The 18040-nt window shown below is 39.4% G+C and overlaps 1 protein-coding gene across 4 annotated transcripts in view; it reads left to right on the forward strand.

The window, feature by feature from the left end:
• The window catches only part of zdhhc18a (zDHHC palmitoyltransferase 18a), a 29694-nt gene extending 14485 nt beyond the window's left edge, over positions 1–15209 (forward strand). For 2 of the 4 annotated variants that reach the window (XM_061951768.1, XM_061951760.1), the window contains one exon: positions 14048–15209. In XM_061951768.1, coding sequence (XP_061807752.1) covers positions 14048–14365 — 318 coding nt within the window. In that variant the 3' untranslated portion in view covers positions 14366–15209. Of the gene's footprint in view, positions 1–13393; positions 13482–14047 lie in introns of all 4 variants that reach the window. The other 2 variants (XM_061951774.1, XM_061951783.1) reach the window with 2 other exon arrangements.
• Positions 15210–18040: the final 2831 nt, after the last annotated feature.

The raw sequence follows: 18040 nt of genomic DNA on the forward strand, positions 1-18040 counted from the left end.
TGTATATATATATATTTGTATATATGTGTGTGTGTGTATATATATATATATATATATATATATATATATATATATATATATATATATATATACACACACAGAGGCTCTATCATCCATACAAACCTGTTTCGCAGGTTTCCCTGCTCGTCAGGGGGATTGAGGGGAAATCCCTTGAAGAGCAGGGAAACCTGCGAAACAGGTTTGTAGAGATGAAATAGCCTCTGTGTTTTTTCCTGACCGAATGTGGATATATGTATATATATATGTGTGTGTGTGTGTGTATATATATATATATATATATATATATATATATATATATATATATATATATATATATATATATATATATATATGTCTTAATAAGGTTATCCAAAAAATAGTGCTCGATACCGTAGTAGAGCGCAATATATGTATGTGTGGGGAAAAAAATCACAAGACTATTTCATCTCTACAGGCCTGTTTCATGAGGGGGGTACCCTCAATCGTCAGGAGATTTTAATGGGAGCATTCGCATACCATGGTTTATATAGGGCACAGAGTGGGTGGGTACAGGCTGGCCTAGGGGCGTGGTGATTGGTTCATGTGTTACCTAGGAGGTGTTTCCGTCTATGGCGGCATGTTGTTACAATTTCGCTGCGCTTGTTGAGGGATGACAGGTCTGGACGGTAGATAATAAACAGTTTCTCTTTCAAGCATAGGTTGCATCTTTTATTACCACTATTGTAAGGTGTGCTGGATGCAAGAATTTGCCATGTTATTGAATATTCAACATTATTGTCTTTGAGGTCCCAAATGTGTTTGCTGAGTTCTGTGGTATTTCGCAGGTTTTTGTTCCTGAAAGAAGCCTTGTGGTTGTTCCATCTGGTTTTGAATTCACCCTCGGTTAATCCTACATATGTGTCGGATGTGTTAATGTCCTTGCGTATTACCTTAGATTGGTAGACAACTGATGTTTGTAAGCATCCCCCGTTGAGGGGGCAATCAGGTTTCTTTCGACAGTTACATGCTTTGTTGGTTTTGGAGTCGTTCTGACTGGGGGTCGACGGCTCATTTGCAATTGTTTTGTTGTGGTTTGAGATGATTTGTCGTATATTGTTCATGCAGCTGTAGCTCAATTTGATGTTGTTCTTGTTGAATACTTTTCTTAGGTTGTTGTCTTTGGGAAAGTGTTTGTCAATCAGGTTGAGGAATTTGTGTCCAATGTTCGTTGAGACGTTTTTGCTGTATGGGGGGTTGTACCAGATGATGCCGTTTCGTTTTCTGTTCTTTTTTGGCTGGTTTCCTGGCGTGGGTTCATAGGTGAGGGTGAAATTGTATCCGCTTTCATCAAGGGCTTTTTGGTACGGGGGGGTTGCTTGGTCAAATTCAGCTTTGCTAGATGACAGCATCGATAGCCTTTTATTGATTCCGGTAGGTATTCTTTTCGTGGTGGTGGGTGGATGGTTGCTGTCATGGTGCACGTATTGGAGTGTTGTGTTGGGTTTCGTGAATGGTTGGTAGCTGTTATTTCTCAGGTTGAAAGTGACGTCAAGAAAGTTGACGGTTTGCTTGTTGGCTTCAATCGTGATCCGTAGGCCGTTCTCTTTGAAAATTTGGCATATGCGCTTCTTGGTATTCTCGCTGCTCCTTGGCGAGGCGCGACACACTGCCAGTCCGTCATCACGGTAAATACCAAGGTTCAGATTGAGGCTAGCGAGCTGGGAGAGGAGGAAACTCCCAACGAGTTCACACGTTTCTGCTCCGTCAAAACTTCCCATAGTGACGTCAAATGTTGCATTGTTCTTTTTTTGCCATGGTGTACTGTTGTGGATGAGAATGGAGTTTTTTGCGTGGATGATGATGTTTCTTTCGTTGCCTGTGATTGAGTCGTAGTCTGAGGCGAAGTCTAGTGCTTGAGTCAGTAGGTCTTGCGTGATGGAAGGGTAAAATTCCTCGATATCAAAGGAGATAAAGTTGTGCTGTTGTTTGTCTTGGATGTTGTTGAACCATTTGATTACTGCTGCTGTATTTCTCCATTGGTTGAGTGGTGTTTTGTCCTTGATTTTTGTGTTGACTCTGTCCAGGATTATTTTGCTGATTTTTCCTATTTCAGATTTAGTTGGGTTTATTAGTCGGCATGTTGGGTTATTTGCGAAGTTGGGTTTGTGATCCTTCAATGTGATGAAGGCTTCCTTGTTGGCTGTGGCGTCCACCCTGTCCTCAATGTCCAGTTCAGCCGCGATCCTTTTATTTTCCAGGTGGATGTTCTGTAAGGTATTGGGTTGCGCTTTTTTGTATGATTTGGTGATGCTTCTGTCCAGTAAGGTGTGGTGTTCTGGTATGTCCATTCTGTAGAAGTTTGTGGTTTTATCGGCAGCTATGATGAGGTTGTTTACTTTCTTGATGCGCTCCGGAACACTTCCTAAGAAGGATGCGGTGGAAAGCACATTTTTTCCTCCACCCTGAAACAAAAGGAATGCAAAAGGAAACTTACGGATTCAAATCTACCAAGAACCCACCCACAGTTGAGGAACTAAAGGATTTTGAGAACGACATGCTCAAAATGATACAATCAGTCAAATTCAAGCCAATCCGCAACCCACTCCTCACCAAGCTGAAAAATGACAAGGAGCGCATCAAGAAAGTAAACAACCTCATCATAGCTGCCGATAAAACCACAAACTTCTACAGAATGGACATACCAGAACACCACACCTTACTGGACAGAAGCATCACCAAATCATACAAAAAAGCGCAACCCAATACCTTACAGAACATCCACCTGGAAAATAAAAGGATCGCGGCTGAACTGGACATTGAGGACAGGGTGGACGCCACAGCCAACAAGGAAGCCTTCATCACATTGAAGGATCACAAACCCAACTTCGCAAATAACCCAACATGCCGACTAATAAACCCAACTAAATCTGAAATAGGAAAAATCAGCAAAATAATCCTGGACAGAGTCAACACAAAAATCAAGGACAAAACACCACTCAACCAATGGAGAAATACAGCAGCAGTAATCAAATGGTTCAACAACATCCAAGACAAACAACAGCACAACTTTATCTCCTTTGATATCGAGGAATTTTACCCTTCCATCACGCAAGACCTACTGACTCAAGCACTAGACTTCGCCTCAGACTACGACTCAATCACAGGCAACGAAAGAAACATCATCATCCACGCAAAAAACTCCATTCTCATCCACAACAGTACACCATGGCAAAAAAAGAACAATGCAACATTTGACGTCACTATGGGAAGTTTTGACGGAGCAGAAACGTGTGAACTCGTTGGGAGTTTCCTCCTCTCCCAGCTCGCTAGCCTCAATCTGAACCTTGGTATTTACCGTGATGACGGACTGGCAGTGTGTCGCGCCTCGCCAAGGAGCAGCGAGAATACCAAGAAGCGCATATGCCAAATTTTCAAAGAGAACGGCCTACGGATCACGATTGAAGCCAACAAGCAAACCGTCAACTTTCTTGACGTCACTTTCAACCTGAGAAATAACAGCTACCAACCATTCACGAAACCCAACACAACACTCCAATACGTGCACCATGACAGCAACCATCCACCCACCACCACGAAAAGAATACCTACCGGAATCAATAAAAGGCTATCGATGCTGTCATCTAGCAAAGCTGAATTTGACCAAGCAACCCCCCCGTACCAAAAAGCCCTTGATGAAAGCGGATACAATTTCACCCTCACCTATGAACCCACGCCAGGAAACCAGCCAAAAAAGAACAGAAAACGAAACGGCATCATCTGGTACAACCCCCCATACAGCAAAAACGTCTCAACGAACATTGGACACAAATTCCTCAACCTGATTGACAAACACTTTCCCAAAGACAACAACCTAAGAAAAGTATTCAACAAGAACAACATCAAATTGAGCTACAGCTGCATGAACAATATACGACAAATCATCTCAAACCACAACAAAACAATTGCAAATGAGCCGTCGACCCCCAGTCAGAACGACTCCAAAACCAACAAAGCATGTAACTGTCGAAAGAAACCTGATTGCCCCCTCAACGGGGGATGCTTACAAACATCAGTTGTCTACCAATCTAAGGTAATACGCAAGGACATTAACACATCCGACACATATGTAGGATTAACCGAGGGTGAATTCAAAACCAGATGGAACAACCACAAGGCTTCTTTCAGGAACAAAAACCTGCGAAATACCACAGAACTCAGCAAACACATTTGGGACCTCAAAGACAATAATGTTGAATATTCAATAACATGGCAAATTCTTGCATCCAGCACACCTTACAATAGTGGTAATAAAAGATGCAACCTATGCTTGAAAGAGAAACTGTTTATTATCTACCGTCCAGACCTGTCATCCCTCAACAAGCGCAGCGAAATTGTAACAACATGCCGCCATAGACGGAAACACCTCCTAGGTAACACATGAACCAATCACCACGCCCCTAGGCCAGCCTGTACCCACCCACTCTGTGCCCTATATAAACCATGGTATGCGAATGCTCCCATTAAAATCTCCTGACGATTGAGGGTACCCCCCTCATGAAACAGGCCTGTAGAGATGAAATAGTCTTGTGATTTTTTTCCCCACACATACATATATATATATATATATATATATACGTGTGTGTGTATATATGTATGTATATATATATATGTGTGTGTGTGTGTGTGTGTATATATATGTGTGTTTATTTATATATGTGTGTATATGTATATATATATATATATATATATATATATATATATATATATATATATATATATGTATATATGTATATATGTGTGTATGTATATGTGTAAATACAGTATATGTGTATAGAATGTAAAGATGTGTATATATGTGTATGTATACATGTATATATTTGCAATGTGCATATATTTGTGTATATATACACATATACAAATATATACTGTATATATGTGTCTGTATGAGTGTATATATGTATATGTGTATGTATATATATATAAGTGTATATATGTATGTATATATATATATATAAGTGTTTATAAGTGTATGAATATATATATATATATATATATAAATATATATATATATATTAATATTAGGGATGTCATTTATCGTCCGATAATATCGGCAGTCCGATAAATGCTTTAAAATGTAATATCGGAAATTATCGGTATCTGTTTCGAAAAGTTAAATTTATGACTTTTTAAAACGCCGCTGTGTACACGAACATAGGAAGAAGCACAGAGCGCCAATAAACCTTGAAGGCCCTGCTTTTGCGTGCGGGTCCAATCACACAATATCTACGGCTTTTCACACACACACACAAGTGAATGCAAAGCATACTTGATCAACAGCCATACAGGTCACACTGAGGGTGGCCGTATAAACAACTTTAACACTGTTCAAATCAAATCAAATCAAATCAACTTTATTTATAGAGCACATTTAAAATTTACCACAGGGGTAGCCAAAGTGCTGTACAATGAGCAGGTTAAAAGATAAAACGAGTACCGGGCAAACACAACACAACACAAACAGAACACGATAAAAAATAAATAATTAAAATAGAATTAATAAAAACATAAAAACATAAAAACAGGATCACAGCAGGTGTATTATGGGGCGCCATTGCAGGATGGATATCACTCAGTGTTAAAAGCCATGGAATAAAAGTATGTTTTTAAGAGAGATTTAAAAACAGGAAGAGAGGAGGCTTGTCTAACACTCAGGGGTAGGTCGTTCCAGAGCTTGGGAGCAGCAACGGCGAAAGCTCTGTCACCTCTAAGCTTCAGCCTTGTGTCAGGGACCGTCAACAGCAGCTGATCGGCTGATCTTAAGGATCGGGTGGGGCAGTAAGGCTGAAGGAGGTCGGAGAGATAGGTTGGCGCGAGGTTGTGTAGACATTTAAAAACAAATAAAAGGAGTTTAAAATGTATTCGGTAACGCACAGGGAGCCAGTGAAGGGACGCTAAAATAGGGGTGATGTGCTCACGTCTGCGGGTCTGTGTTAGCAGACGAGCAGCAGAGTTCTGCACGAGCTGCAGGCGGGCGAGGGAGGCCTGGCTAATGCCAACATACAGGGCATTACAATAATCAAGACGAGTCGAGATAAAAGCGTGGATTAATTTCTCAAGATCATGTCTTGATAGAAGCGGTTTCACTTTCGCTATTTGGCGTAATTGATAAAAGCTTTTTTGAACGACGCTGCTGATTTGTTTTTCGAATTTAAAATCTGAGTCAAACTTTACCCCCAGGTTTGTGACAGAGTCGCTGAGATACGGGGTCAGAGTGCCGAGGTCAACGTTGGGGGAGGGAGAGCGACTTGGACCGAACAACATAACTTCTGTTTTGTCTTCATTTAGGCTCAGGAAGTTAGCTGAAAGCCAGACTTTGATGTCGTGCAGGCAGTCAATAAGACGTTGAACCGTGTTATTTTGTGCCATGGGAAAATAAATCTGGCAATCATCGGCATAAAAATGAAATGCAATACTGTACTTCCTAAAAATAGAACCAAGGGGGAGAAGGTAAAGCGCAAATAAAATTGGGGCAAGGATTGAGCCCTGGGGGACCCCATGTGGTAAAGGAGCTGTGGATGACATAAAACTGTCTACTTTTACACAAAAACTCCTGTCGGTTAGGTACGACCGGAACCAGTTGAGGGCGGCGCTGTTACAAATATGCGCCACACTGTGAACCCACACCAAACAAGAATGACAAACACATTTCGGGAGAACATCTGCACCGTAACACAACATAAACACAACAGAATAGCCTCTGTGTTTTTTCCTGACCGAACGTGGATATATATGTGTTTGTGTGTATATATATATATATATATATGTATAAATGTGTGTGTGTATATATATATATATATATATATATATATATATATATATATATATATATATATATATATATATTCACACGTATATATGTATATGTGTGTGAGTGTGTATATATATGTGTGTGTAAATGTGGCTATATATGTGTATATATATGTATATACAGTATATGTGTATATACTGTATGTATATATGTGTATGTATATATGTATATATTTGCATATGTGTATATACACATATACAAATATATACATATATACACATATATGTGTATGTGTGTGTGTATGTATACACACACACATAAATATATATATATATATATGTATGTATATATATATATATATATATATATATATATATATATATACACACACACATAAATATACTGTATATTTGTATATGTGTATATATATGTATATACAGTATATATAAATGTATATGTTTGTTTTTTGTGTATATATACATGTATATACTGTATGTATATATGTGTATGTACGTATATATGTATATATTTGTGTTTGTATATACACATACAAATATATACATATATACACATATAAACTGTATATACGTGTGCGTGTGTGTCTCACACTATGAAGGTCCTGGATTTGATCCCTAGGCTCGATGTCTTTCTGTGTGGAGTTTGCTTGTTCTCCCCGTGACTGCGTGCCACCTCCAAAGACATGCACCTGGACATAGGTTGATTGGCAACACATTGATCCTAGTGTGTGAATGTGAGGCCATGTTGACAGAAACACGGATACTTAATAAATGCATGCTTATCTCTGCGTTTAGGCCTCTTGTCCACATGCAAATGTATACTTTTGTGTTTAAAACCCAGACTTTCGCAAACGCTGGCCAAAGTGTAGAGTTCCAAAACTCTCCGCTTAGCGTACGCGTGTACACGGCACAAACGAAGACGCGTGATGACGTCACGGTTGTGCGCTGACTTACTGTATGTTTGAACGTAAACATGCTGCTATTTTCACTAAACAATAAAAAAGACACATCAAAATGGGCTTTGTGACACTAATGACAGTCAGCTGTTTAGGATACGATCGCTGTCAATCCACCACCTGATGGTACAACTTTGACAAGCAATACTTTTTGCTCTGTGTCATAAGAAAAGTACATTATCTTATGTTTTTAGTCCTTGTTTAAAGACAAATCATGAAGTTAACGTACGTGCGTTGGTACCATTTGTGCAGATGGAGTCGGGCGAGACCGTGCACGTGCGTAAAAAGCGACCAAGCAACTAAAAAAATACCTTGATGTAGTGTCCTCCTTGTATCGTGTACTGATGTTAAAGACAATATACACTTCATTGCACATGTACTACTATATCAATGATTAAATGTTTTATAATTACAAGAACGTGCGTGCGCTTTATATCGGCACTTAAACATGCAAAAGGGTTTCCTTGGTTCGTTAGATTTGAGAAATAATGTACACTTCACTGTACATGTAATACATCATGTTGCTGAACATGTTAGAATTATATGAGTATTGGGTTTCAGCAACAGGCGTGCATGCGCTTTAAACACTGAAAAAAAAAGATATATAATGTTCCCAAGACTCTGTGTACGTGCAGGCTGGTTTTAAAGATAATGCGCATGTCATCGTACGTCTAGTATATCAAAATAAACATAATAGAGGTGTAATTGAAAGCCACCAAGTCAGCTGTTGCTGCTTCTTCCAGGCTTTTGATTGGACAAAATGTGCATGACAGCAAGTGTATGTGTTTGTGTGTAGACATAGACAGTTTGGAAACTACACTTGTGTGGATGGAGATCATTTTAACCCCAAATATGCGTTTTTGAAACTCTGTGTTTGTGTGGACATGGCCTTATACTAATTGAGAACTGTGAAATCATTTGATCAACAGCCCTTCATAGGGTTTAAAACAGCGCATGTTTGGTATTTTGGTTAAGGGCTGAAGTTGATTGGGAAATTTAAGGCAAAAAAAGTAAAAAAAATAAATAATTGGGATTTGGACATTGATTTTTGGTTAACATTGAAATAATTATCTTAGGAAAAATAATGCATCATGGAGCAACAACAGACATTTTGGCCAAAAATACAGCAAATATTTATTGAAAGAAAAAAGAGTCAGCTTTTATCCCCTGAGGGTTAATGGTGCTTTTTAGTAAGTCTTACTAGAAGCACACCATTTTGTCTGTGCCGTTTTCCAACAAAGTGCATGTTTTCAAGAAGCGCTATTGTGTTATCCAACTGAGCTATACCGGGGCGGTATAGCTCGGTTGGTAGAGTGGCCGTGCCAGCAACTTGAGGGTTCCAGGTTCGATCCCCGCTTCCACCATCGTAGTCACTGCCGTTGTGTCCTTGGGCAAGACACTTTACCCACCTGCTCCCAGTGCCACCCACACTGGTTTAAATGTGACTTAGATATTGGGTTTCACTATGTAAAGCGCTTTGAGTCACTAGAGAAAAAGCGCTATATAAATATAATTCACTTCACTTTACCCACTTTTTTTTACAGGAGAACACAAACGTTAGCAACACTAGCATAGCTATGTGCGCTCGGTTTGCTTCTTCGCTGAAGAAGAACAAAATGATAAAAAGTACAGCTCCCACGCCTGTAGCTGACTGACACATATTTGGCAGAGCTTCAGGATTTTTAAAAAAACGTGTAGCGAAGCCTTCTTTTTTCTACAAAGTGTAGATAGATTGATGTGATGACAACTCTGTCATTAAAAATATGAGCGTCTCTTTTCTCAAAAGTGGAGCAAACAAGAAGTGTAGATCGTAGATTTTTCTCATGTTTGATGCTCAATAACAGTCTTTATGGGCGCATTACATCATTAAAAAAATAATTTTGCATACTAGAAGATCTTTAATATCAGTAAATGATGGAGTGAAGCCAACAGAAGATGTTAGTTTATGTGGTTCTTTCTCAGTAACAGACACAAACATTATGACTAAATACTTGTGGTGTGGCCTTAATACTCCTTCAAACAAAAGTAATTCTGCCTGTATGCAAATATTGTAGCAGGAGTGGTGACTAAGAAATGAACGCTACAAAACCAATTTCCATGCAAAATTCTTCAATTACTGCATTGGTTCTTATTAATCTAATCCATTATTATTATTATTATTATGTTTTCTTCATAGGTCATGTGTCTGACATGACTTGGCTGTTTCAGTAGAAACAGAAAGTTACTTCACCAACCATGTAACCTGTGTGCATTTGATGTTCTGATTGTTGAGTCGGTCAAACAATTTCAGTCCCAAACTCACTGACTGCAAACCTTTTCTTTCTTTAGCTGTTTGATTTGTTGTGTGGCTCTTTAGGGAGTCAACATGTTGCTGCGTCTACTTTTTTGCCAATGCTTACATAGTTTTCTGTATATATCTGCACTTTGATGATGTTTGTTGTGTGTCTCATTTTGTGGAACACAGGCTTAAGAGTTTTATTACTTAAAGAAGCATATTTTTTTTTAGTATTTTGGCCATTTGGTTATGAGATGTAAGTTTTGTTATTTCACCAGTATTTTCTCATGTACACTTAACGTTCTAGGACACACCTCACTAAATAATCAGAGGTGGGGGTGTATGGACAATCCTATACTTTCAACATATGTATTAGGGATGGGTGGTATGGCTAAAATTTATATCACAATATATATTGCAGCCTCCTCTAATAACGATATACAGTATATCACAACATATTATTTGGTATGTAAATAATAATAAAACCATTCCAAAACTAATTAAAACACTCTTAATTTAGCTGCTGATGTATGCAGTAACATTTTGCGTCACTTCCGGTTGTATTAATTTTTCTGAACTATTATTAAACTACTTACTAATTTACTGGTAATATCTGGTTACTTTCCATTGTAACATGGTTCTATCTACACTTCTGTTAAAATAAAAAAAACCCACTTATTCTTCTGTTGTTTGGATACTTTATAATAGTTTTGGGAAATACTACAAACTTGGGTATCGATCTAATACCAAGTAGTTACAGGTGCAGTATTGGTCATACCTGTGCTGATACTTATAGTCCAAATTTTCAAGATGATTGAATGATGAAATTCAATATATTCAATTTGATTTTTGATTTTTTAAATCACAATTATAATCAGACAAAAACACAAGATAGGGTGTTAATATCAATCGAATATTTCAATTATTTCCTTATTCCCTTTTATCACATACAATATTTAGAGAAAAATACATTAATTAGTGCAAAATAACTAAACATAAGCAAAACCTACTATTGGTTCTAGATAGAAAGATACCTATTTTATTGATCCCCCATAAGGAAAATTCAGGTGTCCTATAGCATAAAAACATATCCACTTATACCAACAACAATAATAAATACTTACTTCTCAAAGATACTGACAACAGTAATAAAATGCACTCTTTTGGTTTTTGCCCTTATAAGTGGTCCTGAATCCATGGATTTATTTTCTGAATTGTAAACAATAACAATAATAAAAACAAAAATAAATGGATTTTGTGATGATAAAAATATTGATTTAATCACTTCAGTATTGACCATATACTGATTTTATACTTGGTATTGTTACTGTCGATATTTGTATCGATCCGCCCACCCCTGTTTACTTTCAAGAGCATTAGCTCTTACTGTAGTATGGTTTATTGTATCCTCCTACGCCAAACACTACACATCATAGCTCCTATGGTGTGTAGTGTAGCCTGTTTAGCTATTTGTCGTCCTCCAGTGATAATAATACTTGTAAGAAACATTGTTTATTTGCTGCCATGGAGGTGAGGATTAGTTAGCTGCTATCTCGCCAGCGAGGACGCTACATTGCCATAAAGCAGGGGTGTCAAACTCAAATACAGAGTGGGCCAAAATTTAAAACTGAACAAAGCCGCGGGCCAAGGTTGAACAAATTAACCTTTTTAATAGGGACCCAAACACGTTTTGCATTAAATATTGAACAAGCAAGGCTTATATAACTTTATAGTGACATGCAAAATCGAGTTTCAAATGATAATAATAATAATAATTAAAAAAATATCAATGGCATATCAAATACAATTTAAATACAAATTGAATGCCTCTTTTCTATTTGCAGCCTTCTGAGGTAAATATCAACATTAACTTTTTCCACAGGCTAATAAATTTGAAAAAAAATAATAACAATGAATAAACCAACCATTCAGAACTTTAAACTGCTCAGTTTGCAACACACTGATCTAATCTGATGTGCCCAAGCCAAGATACCTGGCATATTTTCTTGGATGCTAGTTCATTAATGTTAGGTCTCAGTTAGGTCTCAGGCTTTGAGCTGAGGCAACCTTCATTATCGAACAAAGGTGTTCATCAGTCATTATATCTCGTAGTCCACCGGACCACAGTCTTGGGGGCGTGCGTTAAAGGCACTGCCTTTAACGTCCTCTACGAGCTGTCGTCACGTCCGTTTTTCATCCATTCTAACAACGTGCCGGCTTAGTCACAAGATATGTGCGGCTTCTGTACGCACACACACGTGAATGCAACGCATACTTGATCAACAGCGATACAGGTTACACTGAGAGTGGCCATATAAACAACTTTAACACTGTTAGAAATATGCGCCACACTGTGAACCCACACCAAACAAGAATGACAAACACATTTCGGGAGAACATCCGCACCGTAACACAACATAAACACAACAGAACAAATACCCAGAATCCCATGCATCCCTAACTCTTCCGGGCAGCAATATACACCCCCCACCACCAAACCCCCCCCGTGCGTCGGTTGGGAGGGGGGGTGGGGTTTGGTGGTAGCGGGGGTGTATATTGCAGCCCGGAAGAGTTAGGGCTGCAAGGTGTTCAGGGTATATGTTCTGTTGTGTTTATGTTGTGTTACGGTGCGGATGTTCTCCCGAAATGTGTTTGTCATTCTTGTTTGGTGTGGGTTCACAGTGTGGCGTATATTTCTAACAGTGTTAAAGTTGTTTATACGGGCACCCTCAGTGTAACCTGTATGTCTGTTGATCAAGTATGCGTTGCATTCACTTGTGTGTGCGTGCAGAAGCAGCACATATTATGTGACTGGGCCAGCACTCGTTGGACTGGGTGAAAAGCGGACGTGATGATTTTCGGGAGGGGCACTGAAATTTGGGAGTCTCCCGGGAGGGTTGGCAAGTATGAGAATTAGCGGTGAATGCGGTGTTACCGCGGCACCGCCGCTGTATATAATCGGCGGGCCAGCTCTAGTGTTAATTTGATATCGCCTCAAGGGCCAAGTGAAATTACACGGCGGGCCAATTTTGGCCCGCGGGCCAGAGTTTGACACCATGCCATAAAGAGTCAGCCGTCCGCTTGTTGCTATCAAAATGGCGAGACACAGCTCATCAACATGCATTATCACGATAAGACGACAGTATTAAAAGCTCTATTGTCAGACAAATTTGAATCATTTTTATTGTTTATATGGACAATGCTTATATACACTGTATATTCCAGTGGACAAACAAACCTCATGAACGCTCTTGTTCTAGCTCCTTAGGAGCACACAATATTTCTCTGCATATGGTTTGTAAAAATATATCACATCCACTGCTTTTGAAATGAAAATGCTGTACCTTTTAATGCTCAGTGTTGTGCTGTATCCATTCCACCACGCCAGGAGGAGAACTGTCAGGATTTTTCATTGTCCTGCACAGCATGAAAAGCATAGCTGGATGGTAAGAGTCGGGTCTAGTGGGAAGCCAATCAAAACTTCTCTACCATCTTTGTTTCTGCCACGATGTGCTTCGGCCTTTAGACCGCCTCGTTTGTTTTGTGCAAACCGAGGGGACCTTTGGGTCTGATTTTTGTGATGTTGAACGTGTGAGTGTGCATGCTTCACTGCTATTTGTTCTGCACACACCCACGTCTCACATCTTGACATCAGTGTCCTGTGTTTTCCAAAATTGGATAAAATGTCTCTTGGTTGCACTGTGCATGCATGGCGATGCACGCGGACATACATTCGTTGCCTGCTCTCCTCAGAGCCAGAAGAGGTTGGGATAAGAGGAGGTATTTCACATCCATCTTCACCAACTCCCAGATGGTTGCCTTCTGTGTGCACTGTCAGCATTTAACCTCTCTACGTGTGTCTCAATTGACGGATTTAAATCCGATCTTTCATCAGTGTGCTCACTTCCTTCATAATGCTGAATGCTTTGCCAACTAAACTTTTAAAAAGCCGCAGTAACACGACAATGCCGCTAACCCACTTCTGACTTTTTTTTTTTTTTTCTCCACACAGTGCTCACAGAGCACTAAAGATGTGCTCGAGAGGATGCTCAACTCCTCTGACTTTCACGGCCTTTGCTTTCCTGGTACCCCCAAAACAACCCCACTGGGCCTGGAGGCTTCCAGCTCCGCAGCGACGCCCATTCAGCCGTCACCCACAATAGGGTGCCTGCGGGCGACCACGGCCAACCCTTGCTCTCCGCTTGCCAAGAGCGACTCGATGCACTCCATCAACCCAGCGTTCCGTTTGGCATCACCTTCGCCTTCACTTGGTCGCACGCCGCTGACTGTTACCGGCACAGCTGACGTCGGGTTTATCCCGCTCCCATGAAGGGTATTCTTCTTACTTTGGAGGACTGATAGGAGCTTTTTTCTCCTGCAGTGTTTGGTACTTTGGCATAGAGTTTAGTAAAAGCACAATATTTATTTACACTTTTGATCCAGACACTCCACACAAGCCATAGAGGGAGGTTAGTGTTTAATTTCCCTGCTCACGTTTTATGCAATCAGGCCCTCAGTTCTGTGAACAAATTGTGATTGGCAGGTCAGACAGGTTTTAGTGGTTTCCAACCTTCTTGACCACATTAATATTTTAATATTTTGTCCAATCCTGTGTATGACCAGCTACCTCTACGTGGCCAAGTGGTTGGGAACCCATGCTTTAGCTGAGCGACCAGACATTTAGCATTGGAAGTCAAGGTGCAGCTTTGTTTTCATGAGATATATCAATATTTTTGCATTTTTTTTGTATTTTTTGTCAGTGGTGTCATCAAATATAATTACTTGACATGTTAGCTGAAACAGTAACAGGAGACGTTTTAAACCAGGTCAAAAAGTGAGCCATCTGTGAATTTGTTCTATTGCAGCGCCTTGTTTTTAATATTCTGTTTGACCTGCAAACTCAGACAAATGTGTTTCTGTTTAAACTTTGCACTTAACTCAAGGCTTGGGCAGCAATATGCTATTATTGCAATATTTTTCCAACAATATCAATAGTCGATATAGTGGCGAAAAACATCTACCAAACGTAATATCTATGTAACTGAAAAAAGTAAACATATAAATCATTATTTACATACAGCACAGGCCAAAATTTTGGACACACCATCTCATTCACTGCGTTTTCTTTATTTTCATGACTGATTACATTGTAGATTGTCACTGAAGGCATCAAAACTATGAATGAACACATGTGGAGTTATGTACTTAACAAAAAAAGGTGAAATAACTGAAAACATGTTTTATATTCTATTTTCTTCAAAATAGCCACCCTTTGCTCTGATTACTTTTTCGCACACTCATGGCATTCTCTCGATGAGCTTCAAGAGGTAGTCACCTGAAATGGTTTTCACTTCACAGGTGTGCTTGAAGCTCATTGAGAGAATACCAAGAGTGTGCAAAGCAGTAATCAGAGCATAGGGTGGCTATTTTGAAGAAACTAGCATATAAAACATGTTTTCAGTTATTTTACCTTTTTTTTGTTAAGTACATAACTCCACATGTGTTCATTCATAGTCTTGATGCCTTCAGTGACAATCTACAATGTAAATAGTCATGAAAATAAAGAAAACCCATTGAATCAGAAAGTGTGTCCAAACATTTGGCCTGTACTGCACAAAAAAACATTTCTGTCATGAGTTTACCATAAATTAAATGTTTTATTCATCACTGTATATCCCTAGGAAGGCTGACAAGAGAACCTAGATAGTCATAACGTGACATTGGACTGCGATAATATCCATATTTGATCCAGTAATGGTACAAAACTTAATATATGAATGAAAAAAAACATCTAAGATACATTGCCTTTGTCTATGTTACTAAAAAAAGTAAACAAATGCTTTGCACGTTAAACATACAAAACATTACCATACAGAAAAATTATTTTCCATGTCCAATGAAAAGCTTGCAGGTTTATTACATTTTTATAATGATCTTTTTACACTGTTGAAAGGCCGGAGGTTTAATATCATAAGGTGACAGACTGCAATCATATTGATGGAGTTGTACGATATATCACAATATTAACATGGCAAGATGTATTACAATGTTTGTTGCATTTAATTTGCTATAAACTACAAGTAAGATAAACCTGTATCAGTCTGCTGGGAAGGCAGCGTTTATTGCTGACTCGGTTTCCTGTTCAGTGAAAGTCTCTCAACCTTTTTTTTTTCTCGCTTTGGGGCCTCAATGACAGCTTGAAGTTGAATGTGGGCGTTTAAGTGCAGGTTTCTATTGTTTCCCGGCAGTGGTTATGTTTTCGGAATGTGGATGAGACGATATCATCACTCGTCTTTTTAATGTCTTTTCCTGTTTTGCAGGGTGAAACGTGACCTGGTGAACTCTTAGTTATGCCACCAGGGGGCAGGCTCTGAACTCAAATAGACTTAGTTGCAAAAGTAGATCTAAAAGGCCTTTTGGAGTTGTTTTTTTTGTAAGTGGGCATTGATGCTGCAGGTAGATTTTGACTCACACTGCGTTGTGTCGACAAATACGAGCGGAGCTTGTATTAAAAAAATATATTTTCTAGGATATGTCACAGTGGAGCTGTAAGATTTGTTCAATAAAAGTTATAAAACAATGTCTGTGCTGACCTATTGCTCCCCTTTTCCCACCATAGGATCCCACCTACCCCCAATTGTAGTGGGAGTAAATTATTGATACAGTAGTTGGCGTCAAGCGTCTTGACGGCTCCTTCATGGAAACAATGAGGAGGTGCATGTTGAGCGCATGTGTTCAGACTGCGTGTGAAGTGGGATCTCACAATGTGGACAGCAGGCGCGCTGAAGCCTCACTGGAAGACAGGTGAGGAATGTGTGTGTCTGTTGCTGAGATACAGTGTGTGTGCGACTGACAACAACTCATCCTATCAAGAGCAGGCTTACTGACTGGCGTTGCCACGCAAAGAGAAAAGTGATTATAATGCCAGCAAAGCATGGCACGCTTTATGGCCTAGTGTTTATTCTGTGGCAAGTTCTGCTTTTAAGAGACCGTTCAGCCTGTCATTACTGCAGGACATTTGGAGACAAGACTCATGTTAGCATGTACCAGGTACTTTGCTTTCCTCCCACAGTCCAAAAACATCTTAGGGTAATTGAAAACTCCTAAATGTAGACTCCAATTCACCCAACAGGGATTTGGACTCTAAAATTACCATAGATGTGAATGTGTAACTTGTCGTTGGTCTATATCACCCCAAGCCCAATGGCATAGGCTCCAGCTCACCTGTGACCCTGAACGTGGGGTAAGCTGTACGAAATAAATGAAAATATTTCAAAAGGCAAACAAGATTTGGTGTTAGACTCACTCAAAGTTTGATACAGTCCCATGTAACATGATGTTCTATATAACGCAGTGACGGCCAGTGCGTTTCCCACCTAGGCCTTCAGTGATGTCTGACTTCAACGATTACCTCTCAAAATATCACAATTGATGTCACCACGCGATCATTGCTGGAGAAATACTATAGAGGAACACATTTACACCATACTGGGCATTGAACACATCAACAGTATACAAAACGGGTTATTTTCTGGCGTATTTAAAAAACTATTAAAACGCATCAGCAATTAAAACTTATACCGTAAATTTCTCTGCTTGGCTTATGCAACTTCCGGTCAAAGTTTGATTCAAAGTACACACTTCTCAAAGATATATTAACTGCCCTGACCAAAGATGGCGACAAATACGGTACACATGTAACAATGTTAATTAAATGACAAGCATGACACACTTTAACAACAAGAGTTTACAACTTCTAGTTGTAACAGAACAGCGACTGTCAACAACTTGTGATCTGATTGGCTATCGCAACTGTCTATCAACTCTATGTGTTCTCAAATTCATCCGCTAACGGTCCTGATGACATATCCAATCACAGGACGCGGAAACGTCACGTTCAACGTGAGGCCATCCAGAAGGCCTTACTGACAACAACTCGTGATCTGATTGGCTATCGCAACTGTCTATCACCTGTATGTGTCTGTTCACTTACAGTGCACGGATG

The sequence above is a fragment of the Nerophis lumbriciformis genome, linkage group LG04 (genome assembly GCF_033978685.3).
Source record: "Nerophis lumbriciformis linkage group LG04, RoL_Nlum_v2.1, whole genome shotgun sequence".
In the NCBI taxonomy this organism is placed as follows: domain Eukaryota; kingdom Metazoa; phylum Chordata; class Actinopteri; order Syngnathiformes; family Syngnathidae; genus Nerophis; species Nerophis lumbriciformis.